The following is a 17,953-nucleotide window of genomic DNA, read 5'->3' as shown; positions in this document are numbered from 1 at the left end:
CGCTTCCCAGAGCTCGGTCAGGTGTTCGGTCCGCAGCGACGCCAGCGCAGCGTTTGGAAACAGAACCCCCCCCCCCCCCCCCACCCCCGGGTTTGGATTGCGATTTTGGGGGCCAACGCGGTCGGGAACTATGCTCAGGCGGATCCTCCAGATGGTAAGGCGCCCGTCCACCGAGACAGCTGCGGTGTCGTTTATTGTTTCAAACAAACCAACAAACCAAAAGGGGAAAAAACAAACCCCCTCGTTTCGAGCTCCTTGACAGGGAAGGGCCTGCCGTTTTACGAGTGGGAGCGCTCGTATTGATAACCCCCGGATATGCGACTGGGCGGAGCTTACTCCTAAGGCCAATGGGAGCGACTAAACCCCCCTCCCCACCCCGTCACGTCACGTCGAGGAAAACAATTCGAGCGCTCCCCTCTGTGACGCCGACGCGGTTAGCCGTGCGACGCTAGCTGGGCTCGATCGGTGGGTCTGGGCTCGAGGATGTTGTCGCCGCCGCCGCCGCACCAGGCGCGACGGCGGGCTCCGGCGAGCAACGCGGGCGGCCTCGGCTGCGCTCATGCGCTGCGACGAGGTCGTTTATTTCACGGGTTGCGCGCCCCGACAACGACGCGAGCCACGGGTTGGTCAACGCGAGCCCTCGGCTGCGATCGAACGCTAACGAGCTAATGCTAACCGCGCCCCCCCCACCCCCCCCCCCCCCTGTCACCGCTCTAAACAGCGAGCTGAGTTGTCTCCACACAGTAAACACCATTATACATAACTCCCCCTGGTAAAGGTGGGACTAGTGTTAATCTCCCTCTTGTATTTGTATTACTGTGTAAACACGGTGGTGCATTTTTTTTTTTCCTTCTCTCTTTTCTTTCTCCTTTACATTTGACCCCCGTGAGCTCGCACATTTCAAACTCCAAATAAGTGACTGAACGTTGACGCGTGGATGTCGTGGTCAAATCCTCGTCGTGGAAGAGCGTCTCATCGCAGCCTTGGTTACGCTGATGATGAACACGCTTTTTCTCATTTCAATTTTTTTTTATTATACTGCATTTCTCATTTGACCCAGTGATGTGTTTGTCTTGCATAGATCACGTTATGTACATTCTGAAGAGATTTTTTATTTTTTTTCCCCCTAGATTGTTAAGGTTGTTTTCATGTGACTTGTGTGTTTGTCTGATGGTGTGAAGCGATGCACCAACTCATAAAGAGTCAAATTCCCCATACATGAAAATGACACGTGATCCTGCGGCATTGAGAGGCTGTATTGATGATTTACAGATAATTCTGAATTGGTCTGGTTGTGCCTTCCTATCGAAGTCTGTTAAGGGAACAGACAAACACATACAGTGACTTCTGATTATTTGTATTAACAAATTCATTTGTGTTAACCATTGGCCTTTGATCACCACTTGCACCTGCTCCTAGACCTAGTTATCTTTGCCCTGTAGAAAGGTCGGGCGTAACTTATCAAAGCAGAAGCAGCATTCCTATTCACAGAGTAAATTGTGCGAAAAGCACTATGAAAATTGAAATCCAACATTCGTCAGGTCAAGTCTTTATCTTTCAAAATATTGATGAGCCTAGAACTAAACGTTCTAACGTTCGTTGCGTCATTGCCAAGGAAATGTGAGTCTTTAAAACCGGACGATATTTTCAGTGGAGAATGTTTGTGCAGGTAGGGTCAAAGTGTGATCCACAGCTCAAATGTTTAGCTTCTTAGGCTTGATATTTCCCAACACCTAAGAAGACAGCGCTCAAAGTACTGAGCAGTAGGGTGGAGCCACGTTCAAGCACAGACAAGCTGACGTTCATTCGTGAGGTGTAAAAAGTTGTTTCATTTTGAGGATGCCACTGTCAGTGGTGGAGAACTTCGTGCGGGTTAGTTCAAATTAAAAATGCATACCGTTTTCAGTTAGACGTTGAAAGTCTGTACATGCCTATGTCCTCTTGCAGTGACCTTAAGTACAGAGTGCATGGTTTAAGGCAAAATGAATGCTGGTCTGATAAACAACCACCAATAGTTTTCAGACAAAATATGAACCACATAAACATTTTGTTCCGCACACTGCATATCATAATTGAGATTTTCAAAAGACTAACCCTGATCTATAGATGTTACAATTCTGTGTACGTTGAAACTGAAAACTGAAATCTGTTCGCAGTAGAATTCGATGGACGTCATTTATAAAAAAATAAAAACTTGTATCATACAGAGTCCACACACATATTCAGTCATATCTCGTCTCTTCTCTCCGTCTCCACCAGACTCCTGGGAAAGGAGGCTCCCAGACCACGGAGTCGGAGCAGCCCAGCGCAGAGCTCAACAATGACCAGACCTCTGAGGTGACCCGGATACCAGCTTCTCTGATCATTAACTCGGCAAATCACTCTCACCCTGATTTCCTCCTTTACCAGCAGTTTTGGAACAGTGCCTATCGTGACTTCTGACACACCGCTGCAATACTTTGTTGAGTTTAGTCATTTATAGCTGGATCCTTAAAATGCAATGTAATGGACCTCAAGAGACCTAACATCAGATGGTCCTAATTAGGGGGACTAGGGGTGATAAAAGCATACCAAGCAAGCTGTGGGCAGACAAAATACCAAGAGGAAATAGAAAGAGGTATTTTTCAGTACAACCAACAAGATAAAACATGAAAAACATTTGGAGAACAAAGAATTGCTAATGCTATCAATGGTTATGGTTAGGGTTAGAACTCAATTTACAGCAAATAATAGTTTACTATTATATAAGTTTCTAACAGATTATTAATTGTATTATTATTATATTGGTACATTCCCGTTCCCAACTCTTGTGTTTCTGTACGCAGGGCTTCATCTGCCCTCTGTGCATGAAGTCCCACAACTCTGCAGAGGAGCTGTTCAAGCACTATGAGCTGTTCCATGACACGGGAGACCTGCCCACTCACGTGCCCCCCAGCCGGTGAGATTCACCTCCCGGCTCCCACTCCCTGTCACAGAATCGCTCAGCCCTGTGTCGCCGTGATGCGCTCTGTCGGCGGTCTGGCTGCGTGGAAGAACTCTGAACGAATCGTTTTCTCTTTGTAGGGAAGACCTGACTTTGTTGAGGCAGGAAGTTCAGGATCTGCACACCTCACTGAAGGTATTGTCTTGTTAAGTTTGGGTGTGTGATGGTCTACAGCAGGGGTGGGCAAACATTTTGGCTCGAGGGCCACATTTCGTTTTAAAAACTGACCGGCGGGCCAGACAATTAGTAGATGAGGTAAAAATGAGCAAGCATAAAGTGTAAAATATATGTGAAATTGATTTCCTCTTGTCCCATTTTGTAATTAATAAATTCATTTTTAGATAAAAAATACAATAACTCCCCGTTGATGGATTTAATGTGAACAGTGTTGGTCACCCTTTTTTGCCAGCACATCAAAATCTGGTGCCATTTTTGTTGTGGAAATTCGTAGGACAGCGCTGCGGTGTTCATCAGTAAGCCGGGCTCTGTGGCGTGTTTTGTTTATGTTCCTCCCACTGAACGTCTGTTCACACACATAGAACCAAATAACACCGGCATCTTCTGTGCCACCTGTCGGTTGTTTGAAAACGTTGTCTCATTCAGTGAAGCGCAAAACGTATCCAGTTTGACAGAGTTGAACTTCTCCTTTAAGACAGAGTCAGACTGGAGATCAACCAGCTCCATTTGTAGTTCCTGCAGCGCTGCCTCATAATTGAGTGACAGGGGACATGACACCAGCTGCAGCGACTTCTCAAACTTTTCAAAATCAGAGAATCGACGGCAAAATTCTCCGTGCAGGTCGTCCAGCGATTTTTCTGTATTTGCTGGCATGTTTGGGGGGCTTCTTTCAGCGGCGCTAGCGTGGGGGGAAATGCGCAAATGATTTGTTTGTCATTTGTTTCGAGAAAAAAGTCAATTTTACGTTGAAGGCTTTCATGTTTGAATACATGTCGTATACAAACTGATCTTTCCCTTGTAGCTTCACATTCAGCTCATTCACGTGTGCCAGTATGTCCACGGTGAACGCCAAATCACAAAGCCAGTGTGCGTCCTTCAGCTCTAGAAAATCATTGGCTTTCCCCATTAACCCCAATAATGATCCCATCGCTGTCAATTTTTGTCCGCTTATGTTGTTATGGGTGAGGCATACTTGACGATCAGGGAAAGTGATGGAGTGACTTGACATCAGCGAAGGCCTGGCAATGCGCCATCTGGTGGTACCATTAAGTATCACAGGAAAATAACAGTAAAATGAATACTAAAAATTTAAATATATTATAGGATTGTTGTAAACAATGCGGTAGTTTTCCCACCCCTGATCTACAGCCTTCTTCAAGAGACATCGCTGGTGTTGAATGGATGTGAGTTATCATGTAATACAACGCTATCTGTGTAATTGTGTGTGTGTGTGTGTGTGTGTGTGTGTGTGCCCCATTTCTCCCCACCAGGAAGAAAGATGGTTTTCTGGGGAGCTCAAGAAAGAGTTAGACAAAGTCACAGGACAACTGAAGCAAGTAATTCCTTTGCGATACTTTTTTTCATAATCCCTGGAAAGACTACCGTATTGTATTAGATGTGTTCCATGACATTTAAATTCAATACGGCAAATGGTCTGTCAACAGAATATTAAACTAGATCCCAACATGTGATGTTATCTTACTGATATGGTTAAGACTTTATATGCGTTCCTCTGTTTCCTCCGGGTCTACAGAGCGATGGACCGGCTGGTGCAGAGGACTCAGGTTGGGAGATGACAAACAAAAGACTTTTGAAAATAAAACACCCTCGAATGGTGTGACTCGTGACCTTCACGCACTAAGAGACCCCGTCTTCTTTCCGCAGCCCTGGAGAGGAAGCTCAACGAGACAGAGATGGAGAAATTCAACATCAAGCAAATGAAAGACCTGTTTGAACAGAAAGCTGCCCAGCTGGCCACAGAGATAGTGGGTTAGTGTGGAGCTGTCCAGTCCAGGACACTGGGCTCCCTGTGTTCCCCACTACAGGCTACAGTAGTCTATTATTACATCGCATTGCAACCACTGTTGTCTCTGGTTTTAGTATATCAATTGAAGTATTCTCCTGGTGTGTGTGTGTGTGTGTGTGTGTGTGTGTGTGTGTGTGTGTGTGTGTGTGTGTGTGTGTGTGTGTGTGTGTGTGTATATATATATATATATATATATATATATATATATATATATATATATATATATATATATATATATATATATATATATATATATATATATATATACATACACACACACACTACTCACAAAAAGTTAGGGATATTTGACTTTTGGGTGACATTTATGGAAAATGTAAAAAATTCACACTACAGTAATATTATATCGTGAAAGTAGGGCATTTAAGTAGAAGCATGCAATGGTGATTTCCTCATCTCAAACAATTGATTGAAACAAAAGCCAACAACAGTGGTGGGTTTACCACAACAAAAAATGACAATGTCTCAATAACTTGTCATGTGGCCTTGAGCACCAATTACAGCTTGACAACGACGTCTCATGCTGTTCACAAGTGGACTTATTGTCTGCTGAGGCATGGCCCCCCACTCTTCTTGAAGGGCGGGCCCTCAGGCCATTGAGGTACAGAGTTACGAGCCTCTACACGGCAACTCAGCTGATCCCATAGGTTTTCTATGGGATTCAGGTCTGGAGAAAGTGCAGGCCACTCCATTTGAGGTGCCCCAGTCTCCAGCAGCCGTTCCCTAATGATGCGACCTCCATGAGCTGGAGCATTGTCGCACATGAAGATGAAATGAGGCCTGTGTTGTTCATGCAGGGGCACAATGACTGGATTAATGATGTTATTCAGGTAGTATGGGCTTGTCACTGTACCATTTACAAAGTGTAGGGCAGTTCTGAATTGACTAGACACACCTGCCCACACTGTAACACCACCACCACCAAAGGCTTGTCTGGTGACAACAGTGGCTGATGCATAGCGCCCTCCTTGACGTCTCCAACATGGTTGGCGGCCATCATTTCTGCTCAACATGAATCGACTTTCATCAGAGAACAGCACTGAGGCCCATTGGTCCCTCGTCCAGCGTCAATGCTCCCTGGCTCATGCAAGACGATGATGCCTGTGCCTGGTGGTGTGGTCAGGTACCCTTGCAGGTCGTCTAGCACGCAGACCACGCAGATGTAAATGGTTTTGAATGGTCTGATGTGACACTTGGGTGCCCCTCACCTCCCTTAAATGTGCCTGGAGTTGAGTGGCATTCATCAGCTTTCGGTTCCTCATGGCACTGTTCCCAATGAAGCGCTCATCAGTGTGGGATGTGGCCAAAGGACGTCCACGTCTATGCCTTTCTTTGACTCTTCCAGTCTCTCTGTATCTCTGTTGCAACCTGCCGATGACACTCTGTGATACTCTTAGCTCGGTGGCCACTTCCCTCTGAGAACATCCTGTTTGAAGCCTCACAATGGCGAGGTACTGTTGATCAGTTGTTAGGTGTTGTCTTGGTCTCATGATGTCAAATTGTGAACAGCGTGATGAAGAGGACTGTTTAAATACCAATTCTAATTGAACCAGGAAATGTATTGGTCGATTCATGGATCAAACACCTGTTGTGAATTTTGCCGTTCAGCTCCTTGTTAGAGAACAGCAAGTTGTGCAGAAAGTACTGAAACATTGAACAGTTGGACATGTGCATTCAAAAGTTTAGAGAAGGTCAAATTAAGTTCACCTGTAAAGGTTATAGTGCATTTTAGGTTCATCCTGAAATTTCACCCAAAAGCTGAATATCCCTCACTTTGTGTGTGTGTGCGTGTGCGTGTGCGTGTGCGTGCGTATATGAGAGAGAGACAGAGCTTTTTTCATTTCTCTTTAGAAGTTCACAAAGCTGTTATTGATAGTAACGTGCTGCACTTCGCTTACATCTGTTGAATTTGCTTACTTATTTGTTTAACCCAACAGACATCAAGTCCCGCTATGACGAGGAGAGAAGCCTTCGAGAGGCTGCTGACCAGAGGCTTGCCAAGCTGACCCAAGAGCTGGAAAGAGAGAAGCAGGAAAATGAGAAACTCCACACAGAACTGGTAAACCACACACAGTTTTTTTTTTTTGTTATTGTTAGATATTCATTAAAACATCAAAACCTTTACACTACAGTTTCAGTTACAGTGAAACTAGGATCAAAATGGTCGTTATTGTACATTCTATGTTAAACTAAACAATGGTGAAGTCGTGACTATTTATCATTTAATCGGGGACCCCTGGAACCTCTTGAAGGACCCCTGTGGGTCCCTGGACCCCATGCTGAGAACCACTGTTTGACCCCGCGCTGTCCTCTAGCTGCAGCGGCCGGGGGTGGAGGACGTGGAGGTTCTGCAGAAGGAGCTGGTGCAGGTCCAGACGCTGATGGACCACATGACCCGCGAGAGGGAGGAGGAGTCTGAGCGGCTCAGACGTCAGTACGAGGAGCTGCAGGCCAACTACACTACCTCAGAGGTAACGTCCTCTGGCTGACTTGTTGGAGGGTAAACCGGGTTCGAAGCTGTTCTTATGAAAAGATCGCTCAGTGTTAGGCTGCTATGTGATGACAGGCCTTCTACTGTACTCATGTAATTAATATTAATGAATTCCCCCCATTTTATCAATTTGTGCCATCTACATATATACAGTGATCAACCCAGACATCTGTGAAATGACAGATACAAATTTATTTAATGCCATGGGCACACTACATTACTGTAGAAGATGTCAGATCGCTGTACTTTTAACACTCCACAACTTTCTGTCTTGTGTTCGGGAATCTTGTGGTCTGCACGCTACATGGCTGATCGGTGACAGGGAGTCACACATTATAAGATCTTTCACCATGATTATTGATTTATGATATTCTTGGTCACTGTAAAAAAAACAAAGAAAAGCTGGATTTAAATATAAAATAAATTAAAAACCTAGAAAAGTAAAATAGGTATGCTGTGTGTTTCTGCTCCGTGTCTCCCCGTCTCTCCGTCTTGACTCCTCCCCTCCCCCTGTCACCCGGTGTCTGCTCTTCATTGGCTGTAGCTCGTTGATATTGAACACGCTTGATATCTCGCTGGTGAGCGCTCGGATCGCGTCGTGAGCGGTTCATGCCACACGCTCATCGCTCACTGGAGCGCCCTATGATTTTCCTCTGATCTGGGTTTTTGCGGTTTCCAAAAACCTGTGGGCGGGCGGAAAATCAGCCCAGAATATCGTTTCTCATGATTCATAGCTGCTCATAGCACAAACTTTCCAAACACTTTACTATTGAGAAATGTACAAAAACAATCTAAACATCGAATCCTTTAAAAAAATAATAATAATAAATTATATCCGTTTTTCAAAAACGGGGAACTCATATTAGTCACACATTCCTCATTCCTTCTTAATAAAGTGAAGAATCTCTCACTTTTTTATTTGTGACTAGCTCACAGCGGTGCCCCGCTCTGTGACATTACCATCCACGATGATCCATCATCCCAAAAATCTATGTACCAACCTGCCTCATTTAAAAATAAATAAAAATAAATAAAAATAAATTTGCATCACAAGGTGGTGATTAACGCTGCCCGAGCAGGGTGATCTGCAGTTTAGTATAAAAGCTTCAAAGCAAACGGCTGCAGTGTTGAATTTGGTTTATTCTTTCAGTTCATCCTGCTCTGCGTGGCGTGGTCTGACCGCTCCTTCCGTTGTACTGTGACTTACCTGCGCCTCTCTTTTCCTCTCCCCCCGTCTCCCGCTCACCCTGTCCTCTTGTTCTTTCTAGAAGACTCGTAAATTGGTAGGTAAAGCACGGTGTTTAAAGTGTCCGAGATATTGGTTCATCTTTTTTTATTTTTTCATTTTTTTCCCAGTGGCGGAAGCTTTGCCGGTAACATCCGGATGTTTCGTACATTTGTGACTTTTATGAGCTGAAGCTCAGCTGTGCTGTCGTTCCCCCGGTTGACCCCCGTGTCGTCTTGTGTGGCAAAGTTGTGTCGTTTTTATCGCCTGCTTCTAAGCGAGCGCTTTTACGTCCTGTCAATCCTGTACCACAGATGACGATATCTCAACTGAAAGCCGAGCTGGAGAAAGGTCCCCAGGAGACAGCCGTCTACACACAACAGATCCACGACCTGCAGAGCTGTATGAATAATTTGCAGCAACAAAGCCAGGTAGCGCTTCCAACAACAAAACGGTACACCGTCACTTTCATACCGAAATACAGGTGTTAAAAGTAATCCAAATAAATGGCACCAATATGTCCGCCATTTGCTGGCCACCGAGACCGCGCAGATACTTTGTTCACTTTAGATAAACCTCCGTCTGATGTCTGTCCTCTGAGCCGCGTAGCCTTAACGGACATGGAACACCCGCCGGGGCAGACAAGTGAAGATTTAAAACCAAAACAAACAGTAGAGCGTTTCCTTCGAAATGAGTGAGCAGCAAGACGTGACGAGGCGTAAGATGGTGGACGGAAACGAGGGCAAGAGAAGGAAAGTGATCCACAAAAGAGGAATGACAGACTGTCTCCGGGGGGGGCGAGGGGGGAGTTGTGGGACAGTCATAAACGTGGACCAGCTGCTGTGTGACTCACAGCTAGGAGACGGGTGTCTTACTGTGTGGACGTGCATGTCACACTCCCTGGTTAGCAGCACGACGTGTGGTTAACAGCGTTTTGCTTTTTATCACCTTGTCGCCAGGTCAACTGCTCGAGTTTACTGCGTGGAGGTGTATGTTGTACGTTTAAACGGGTGTCCCAAGATGGCGGTTGGCCTTTAGTAAAACCTGGCCTTTAGGAATGTCATTCCAGACCATTCTTTTGAAAGTTTTATTTATTTATTTATATTTTTTTAAGTGTGGTGACAGTGGTGTCGCCCATGGATGATATACTGTATGACAGTGATGCCTCGTTATAACACTAGTGCCATAGAAAACGGTCTTGCTCTTTTAGAAGACGAAGCCACCACGGTACCCTAATGGCTCAGTTAATTTCTGAAGAATCTTTTTGAAGTGGTAATCCGTTAAGGTTATTATGTGGGGAAAAAAAAAACAAAAAAAAAACCTCCCGCATTAGATGTTTATCCCATATTTATTTAGCTGGCACCTCATAAGAAACAGCCTTTGAATGTATTTGCGTTATGCTTCTCTATATAAGATTTCCATTGTTGGTGGCAGGGTCCACCTTTTCCAGCAACAATGCAAAGATTGGGCACTCGCAAGAAGTGAAATATCGTCCTCAAGTGACCAAGGAAAAGAACCTGAAATCCACCCAACAAAGGCGATCTCATGGATTACCACTTTAACTACTGTAAACCTCCCTGCTTTTCATTGAAGCTATAAGTGGGAATAAATCAAAATTGTAGTGGCTGTTGTAAAACGTATTATCCTCTAGCCTATTTTATGTCTATCCCATGAATTGATGAATCACTCCTTTTTAATTATCAAGCATCTTAACATCCCTGCGCTTACTCCCTTGACCTATGTCGATCATGCGCTGCCTCGGTTATCGTAGAGCTTGTCTGAGAAGCTGATCCAGAAGGAGAAGAAAAGCCAGGAGCTGGAGGAGCGTCTGGGAGCGGAGCAGGCTGCCAGAAAGGGAGCGCAGACCAGCCTCCACGAGAGGGAGCTGGAGATCCAGGAGGTCCAGTCCAGAGCCGCCGGGGCGGAAGCCTCTCTGCTGAAAGCCCAGGCGGGGCTCGACCAGAAGGGCACGGAGGTGGACAAGCTGAAGAGGGAGGTGACCGAGCTCGAGGTGAAGCACAGGGAGCTGAAGGCCGAGAGGAAGCAGCTCCAGCAGCACAGAGAGGAGCGGGAGGGTCACGATGCTCAGCAGCAGAACGAAATTGGGCAGGTGAGTCTGGCGGCTGCCGCCATTTTACATTTTGACGGTCTTCTACCTGTTGCTCGTCTCATTGGATCATCTTCGACCTTGTTATATTTCCCCTTCCTTCTCCCGTGCAGCTGCACTCCAAACTGCTGGAGGCCGAGCGGCAGCTGGGCGAGCTGCAGGGCCGTCTGAAGGAGCAGCGGCAGCTTTCCGGAGAGAAGCTGAAGGACCGCGAGCAGCAGGCCGCCGACCTCCAGCTCAAACTGTCCCGCGCCGAAGAACAGGTAGGAGGCTCCGATGTCGAATTTGTCTTTTTTTCTTTTCTTTTTTTTTTCTTTTTTTTTCTCTAATGAGACTCTTTCTGTATATATCGTTCATCTTCCTGTTTTGTGATGCAGTTGAAAGAGAGTGCCGTGAAGAGCACAGACCTGCAGCACCAGGTGGAGAAGGCCAACAAGCAGCAGCAGGAGCTCCAGGCGCTGCAGCAGAACACTAACGGCAAGCTGCGCGAGGCTCAGGTACGACACCCGGGCGGTGGAGGGTTGTCTTTTTGTAATACAAACACACACACACAAATCATTTGATTTAAAATAATGTCTCTTAAATGTAATTTTTAATGAACAGTTAAATGAACAATGTCATAAGTCACTTAGGTTTTATGTGTCGGGTATTTTTACACAGGCTCAGGTTTATAATTTAAGCTTCTTATAACCCTTATATCTAACATTACATGAACAAAAACAACCCTAGAAAAGAGAGTGTGTGTGTGTGTGTGTGTGTGTGTGTGTGTGTGTGTGTGTGTGTGTGTGTGTGTGTGTGTGTGTGTGTGTGTGTGTGTGTGTGTGTGTGTGTCTTTTAGAATGACCTGGAGCAGGTGCTGCGTCAGATCGGGGATAAGGACCAGAAGATCCAGAACCTGGAGGCCCTTCTCCAGAAGAGCAAGGACAGCGTGAGCCAGCTGGAGGCCGAGAGGGAAGACCTGTGTGCCAAGATCCAAGCTGGGGAGGGAGAGACGGCCGTGCTCAACCAACTGAAAGAGAAGAACCACGCGCTACAGGAGCAGGTGGGCGCTCAGGGAAGACTAATGTGATATGCGGGCACAGAATAGAATGGAGCAGCTGTATTTTTCCTCGAGAACTTGCAGTGTAGCAGCCAGCCCGCACCCCAGCGCCCAGTTGCTCTTCAGCAACCTCTTCAGGACCCCATATTTTGACAGGGTTAAAAACCTCAACCTTTGCCCTGATGACGGAGCCTCAAAGTGGTGATTTTAAGGGATGTGTTGGAAGCACTATCATGATTTGTATTTTCTTGGCCTTGCATGTATCCCGACTGGTTTTACAACTCCGCAATATCATCATCATCATCGTCATCATATATAGGTCATTACTGACTCACTGAAGGAGGTGTCTTTAGGACTGAGTGATTCACGTTCTGTCTCCTTGGATTGTGAAGGAACAACAGCCTTGGCTGACATTTAGAATGAGACTATATGCTTCTTAATTTTAAAAGGCTAATAAAAAAGAAAACAATGTATGACCTCATTTGGATGCGGTGGGGGAAATGTAATTTTCTATTATATTTTATATATTTTTATATATTTTTGCAATCAACATAGTGATCCAAAGCACAGACCGTCAATTGATGAATAATAATAATAATAAAGTGACTCAACAAAAAAAATCCAAACCTGTCCTTTAAGGTGACGCAGTTGACAGACAAGTTGAAGAACCAATCCGAGAGCCACAAGCAGGCCCAGGACAACCTCCATGAGCAGGTCCAGGAGCAGAAGACCTTGCTGCGAACGGCCCAAGACCGAGCCCAGACCCTGGAGACTTCTGTGGCCGAACTCACTGCTCAGCTCACAGAAAGCAAGGAAAAGGTGGTGCAGCTGGACACTCAGGTAACTGGTTAATTTGTATAGGTGAACCATATTTAATGCTTTTAAATGGTATTTTGAATAATGTACTGCATGCTAATGCAATTACATAATGGTAAAAGGCTTTGTCTTAAATATGTCTTTGTGGTCATCTTTTTGCCCTCTCAGCTTAAGGCGAAAACAGAGATGTTACTCTCTGCAGAGGCAGCCAAGGCTGCCCAGAGGGCGGACCTGGAAAACCATCTAGAGACTGCCCAGCATGCAATGCAGGACAAGCAGCAGGTCGGACCCCTCTTAGATTTGAGTAAAATGCCTGTGCAGATGGTCAATTCATTTGTCTATGTCTTAACGTTCTATAAATTTTCTCTCCTGCCTCGCTCCCGTCACCCCCTCCCCGCGCTCTGGTTTTAGGAGCTGATGAAGACACAGAAGAGGTTTGAGGAGCAGGGCCGGAGGCTGCAGGAGAAGCAGGAGCAGTGCGGCCAGTTGGAGCTCGGCCTGAAGGAGAGCAAGGACAAACTGCTGAGCTCGGAGCAGTGTGTTGAACGGCTGGAAGGCCTCAACAAGGCAAGTGCTGCGTCTCTACCGTCAGAGCGCCTCATTGAACTGTCAGGGAATCTGCATTTCACTGCATTATGTGGTAGGAAGCAAATCTGCTTTATACATAATAATGACCATCAGTATGCATCCCCCCATCTGCAACAGAAACTCGAGTCCCAGGTGGTGGAGTCGAAGACTGCACGGGATCAGGCGCAGCAGGAGATTCAAATGCTCCAGAAGGTGGAGTCAGAGGTGAAGAAGAAGGTGAAGGAGCTGGAACGCCAGTTAGAAACTCGGATAACTGGGTGAGAATTTGATCCTATAAATATCCTGTAAAGCTCAGTAAGCATTGCAGTTGCTTGGCTGTCGGTCTTTGGTTTCTGAATGTTATGTTCCATAGTTGTGTTGTTAAATTTCGCCGAATAACTCTGGACTATAAACGCGCCTCCACTTAAAGGGCCACAACGCTACAAGAGGAGCTGAAGAAACAGTCGGGAACCCTGAGCGCTACTCGGCAGCAGCTGGAGCGCTGCGAGAAGGAGAAGGCTGCTCTGCAGGTCAGCTTGGGCAAGACGACCCAGGAGGCCCAGGCGCGGCAGGCAGAGATGGACAGGAAAGCCCAGGGCCTCGCCACGGAGCTCCAGAAGGCCCAGCAGGAGAAACAGGCTCAGGGGAAGGAGCTCGCTGCCACTAATGAAGGTCTGGCTAAGGCCAACCAGGCCCTGAAAGAGAGTCAGAGCCAAACGGAGAAGGAGAGGAAGACCGGCATAGCAGCCATGGAGGAGAAGGTGAGGCTCCTGAGCTGGAAACGGGTCAGGTTCAGCTCCGCTCGGTTGTTCTGATAGGAAATCCTTTTTGGAGGCTCGGAGATCTCACCCTTTCATGCCCATGACTGCGTTTCTCAGGAGAAGTCCCATGAGAAGACCAGACAGGACCTTCTTAAGACGACCGAGGCCATAACCAAGGAGACACAGGAGATGAAGAAACAGTTGGACAAGGCTAAAGAGGTAGGACACCCAAAAAATACAAATAAAAAAGTAGGCCACACACTAAATCAACAAATAAGACCCGCCTCATAAAAGCCGGCTCTAAATCTCCAAACGTCAGGTGGCGCAAGGGTTGACGACGCAGTTGGCCACGCTGACAGAGCAGCACTCCAAGGCTCAGGAGGCGCTGAAGGAGCGAGAGAACGCCGTGCAGCAGCTGCAAGCGCAGATCAAGAAGGAGCAGGAATTATCAAAACAAGAGAAGAAGGAACTGGAAAGCAAAGTGAAAGAGATGCAGGACGTCAACGCCGAGAAGGCAAGGACGTGTTTACGCTGCACGCTTAACATTTTCTCACACAACTCATAATTTAACCACAATCCGTATTAATACAGGATGAAAAGTGTGCACCATGAGATATATATACACACAGAAATATTTGAGAAACAATCATTGGTTTAAGTGGATATTATGAAATTCTGAAAATGATTTTTCTGTAATTCAGTCTTAAACACATAAACTATATTACAGTAACCAAAATCCCACACCTGAGATTTCACCTTTTTCATTTGTCGCCATGCGGTCTGCACGGGTGCATTGAGTTGTGCTTCTGTCTCCAGGCGGAGGAGGAGAGCCGGCTGAGGGACCAGATGTCAGGTCTGGACCAGGAGCTCAACTCTGAGAGGAGCCGCACAGCGGAGCTCCAGAAGACGGTGGAGCAGAACCAGCAGGGCTTGGCCGCGCTGCAGTCCGACTACTACGGCAAGGAGTCCGAGGTCTCCGCGCTGCACCAGGACCTTGAGGTGGGCCGGGCGAGGAAAAACACAGACTTGATGGAGGGCGTCGTTTTCTCTGTCGATGGTGGAGTCGGTGGAAATTATTTTCACATGAACATTTTCTTTTTTTTTTTTTACCCTCATACTTGATTTTGGTGATTGCACCCAAAAGCAGACTGTGGCAGTTTCGCCACCATAAGCCACCCAAGTGGTGTTTTCAGGGCCCTCCGGCACAGAGAGACCGGCGACGGGGGGTTGTAAACATGTCGGAGATGGAACATGTCATGACATGGCTCTTATCCTGAGTGTGTGTGGGGGGATGGGGGCTTAAACCTGTTGCTCATCAGAGCAACCACCGAGCAACAGGTATGCAGCCACACTGATCCCAATCACCTAGATTCAGGTCAAGTGTGGCTGCTCAACCAGATCATCCCCACACCACACAGACATTCTCAACCTTGGGGTCCCAACACCACATTGCATCACTTGATATGCACACAGGGTTGCAGGACATTTCTAAGACTGATATGTTGATATCAAACTAACTTATGCGATATTTAAATTCACATGACGCAGTTGTTCAAAGTGGTGGAATATACGGATTTGGTGTTGGTTCTGTCTTTCCATTGAAAATGTTTTGAACAAATTCTCCTCGATCCCTCTTGAACCGTAGACGTCCAAGGAGAAGCTCGGCTTGGCCCAGGAGGAGCTGGCGGCGAACCGCACCCATCAGACGGGTCTGGAGGCCCAGGTGCAGCAGCTGCAAGCGAGCCGGGTCGCTCTGGAGCAGGAAGTGGCGAAACGGGAGCAGAGAAGCCAGCAGCAGGAGCAGGCGCTGAAGGAGCTGCAGCGACAGCAGGTCAGACAACACACACGCACTGGGGAATGATAACGCTTCAGGTCGCCCCTGACGCCCAGAACAAGGAGAGCCAGGCCCAGTTGGTCAGTTAAACAAATAAATAATAAATGCATTCAATTAAATAACACACCAGACTTTACAGTTTAACTTGAGCCGTTTCCTCTAAGGGTGGCACAAGAAATATCTCTTTCAAGACGGCAATACAATAAAGTATCAACTTTCCTTTTTCTTTTTTTACTTTATCTGCCGCGATCAAGATTTGCTCAATTCTCACTACGTCCATTACTATGTCAATTCCACATTGTGGGAAACTTATCATGATAGTATCAGATCGTGGGTCGCCTGGTGATTCCCCACCCCTTACCTCCCCCCTCCATGGTTTCATGGCGTAGTTCATTAGCTTGAAAAGAAATGTGATTTAAATACGACGTGCCTCTGAAAGACCAGTGGTGCGATCCACCCCCTCCCGCAGGCGGCGGAGAAGCGCGCCCAGGACGAGCAGGTGAAGCGCGGGGAGGAGGCGGAGGCCAAGATGGCCACTCAGGTCACCGCCCTGAAGGAGAACGTGGCCACGCTGAAGCGGGAGTGTCAGGGCGGCCAGCGGCGCGTCGGCGAGCTGGAGAACCAGACGGACGAGCTGAGGGGCGAGATCGCCGTCCTGGAGGCCACGGTGCAGAACAACCAGGACGAGAGGAGAGCGCTGCTGGAACGGTGCGTTCACTGACTTCTTTTGTTTTTGATTTCGGGTAAAATAATAAAAATTGTAATTTAAATAAATATTTATTGATTATATATATGGATAATATAATAATATACTGTCCATCCTTACAGGCAATAGAAATAATATAATTTTCTAAAGAAAATGTAATTGAAATGTGAATCTGGTGAGATTACTTTTTGATTACTCAATTAATCTTATTAATTATTAATAATTATTTATAATAATAATCTATTTCAATTAATCTTACCTAAATGATGTAAGGTACAAAATTGTGGTAAATATTCAGTTGCAAGCAACTTATCTTTGTTATGTTCACTCAGCAATATAGAACAAAGACAGGTATTCATCTTAAATGTACTTTTTTTTTTTTTTTTTTTTTTTTTTTTTTTACATGATTAACCGCTTGAGTGTGAATTGAGGCGCAAAATAACATTTGAACCAATGTGTGCTCGAGAAATAACTATTAGTTCATAATTTGACTCGGTTCAATTACTTTGGCGGCGCGTTTTCCAGGTGTGTGAAAGGCGAGGGGGAGATCGAGAAGCTTCAGGGCAAAGTGGTGGAGCTGCGGAGGAAGGTGGACGACACCACGGCCGCCATGCAGGAGCTGGGCAGGGAGAACCAGTCGCTGCAGGTTGGACTCGCCGACGCGGCTCTCCGTCTCCGATCCTCCGACGCCTCTGTCGCCGTCGGCAAACGTAGACGCCGTCGCCCTGACGCCCGCGTGTTGGTTTCTCCCCCCTCCCCAGATCAAGCAGTCGCAGTCTCTGACCAGGAAGTGGGCGGAAGACCACGAGGTGGCGAACTGCATGGCGTGCGGGAAGGGCTTCTCCGTCACCGTCAGGAAGGTGAGAGTTCGCGCTCAGTTCCGCAGAGGGAGTCGAAACCGCTCGCAAAGTGGCGAGGATGTTTTCTCGCTCCCTGGAAAGTGTTAAAATGTGCCGTCGTTTCTCTCTCCCACCCCTCCGCCCGTCTCCCAGCACCACTGCAGGCATTGTGGGAACATCTTTTGCGGCGAGTGCTCGGCCAAGAACGCCCTCACCCCGTCCTCCAAGAAGCCGGTGCGGGTGTGCGAGGTGTGCTTCGAGGAGCTGCAGGGCTGAGCCCCCCCCTCGCCCCCCGGCAACCATATCCTGGTATATTTGAAAGTGCACTAAAACGGACAGACCCGTCTCCGCTCCACACGCCCTGCGGTTGGGAGGCTGCGGGTTTACCAGGGCTGGGGCTGGGGGTGGGGTTGTGATGGGGGAGGTGGGGTGGGGGGGGGGGGGGCTGAGATGAACTGTATCTGTATGTGTTTTGTGCCTTCGCTGCCCCCCGTGTCCCGCCAGAGAGCGGAGACGGGGAGCGCTGAGCAGCACCATCCGTCTGATCACATCGATAACCGCAGCTCAATTGTTTATTTCGGCA

General features: G+C 47.1%; 1 protein-coding gene across 1 annotated transcript; it reads left to right on the top strand.

The window, feature by feature from the left end:
• The first annotated feature begins 92 nt into the window (after window positions 1-92).
• eea1 (early endosome antigen 1) lies at window positions 93-17,756 on the top strand. The gene is made up of 27 exons (XM_080003058.1): window positions 93-154; window positions 2,260-2,337; window positions 2,826-2,938; window positions 3,064-3,118; window positions 4,432-4,497; window positions 4,695-4,725; window positions 4,826-4,930; window positions 6,923-7,044; window positions 7,301-7,456; window positions 9,016-9,132; window positions 10,473-10,811; window positions 10,922-11,071; window positions 11,186-11,305; window positions 11,647-11,850; window positions 12,487-12,687; window positions 12,832-12,945; window positions 13,075-13,230; window positions 13,369-13,508; window positions 13,661-13,991; window positions 14,109-14,210; window positions 14,311-14,505; window positions 14,808-14,990; window positions 15,637-15,822; window positions 16,295-16,533; window positions 17,057-17,177; window positions 17,293-17,391; window positions 17,524-17,756. The coding sequence occupies exons 1-27, from the start codon at window positions 131-133 to the stop codon at window positions 17,644-17,646; spliced, it is 3,870 nt and encodes a 1,289-aa protein (XP_079859184.1). The 5' UTR covers window positions 93-130; the 3' UTR covers window positions 17,647-17,756.
• Window positions 17,757-17,953: the final 197 nt, after the last annotated feature.

This window comes from Zeus faber (genome assembly GCF_960531495.2).
Source record: "Zeus faber genome assembly, chromosome: 6".
In the NCBI taxonomy this organism is placed as follows: Eukaryota; Metazoa; Chordata; class Actinopteri; order Zeiformes; family Zeidae; genus Zeus; species Zeus faber.
Note: the sequence above shows the minus strand (reverse complement) of the source record. Positions and strands in the feature narration are given on the sequence as shown.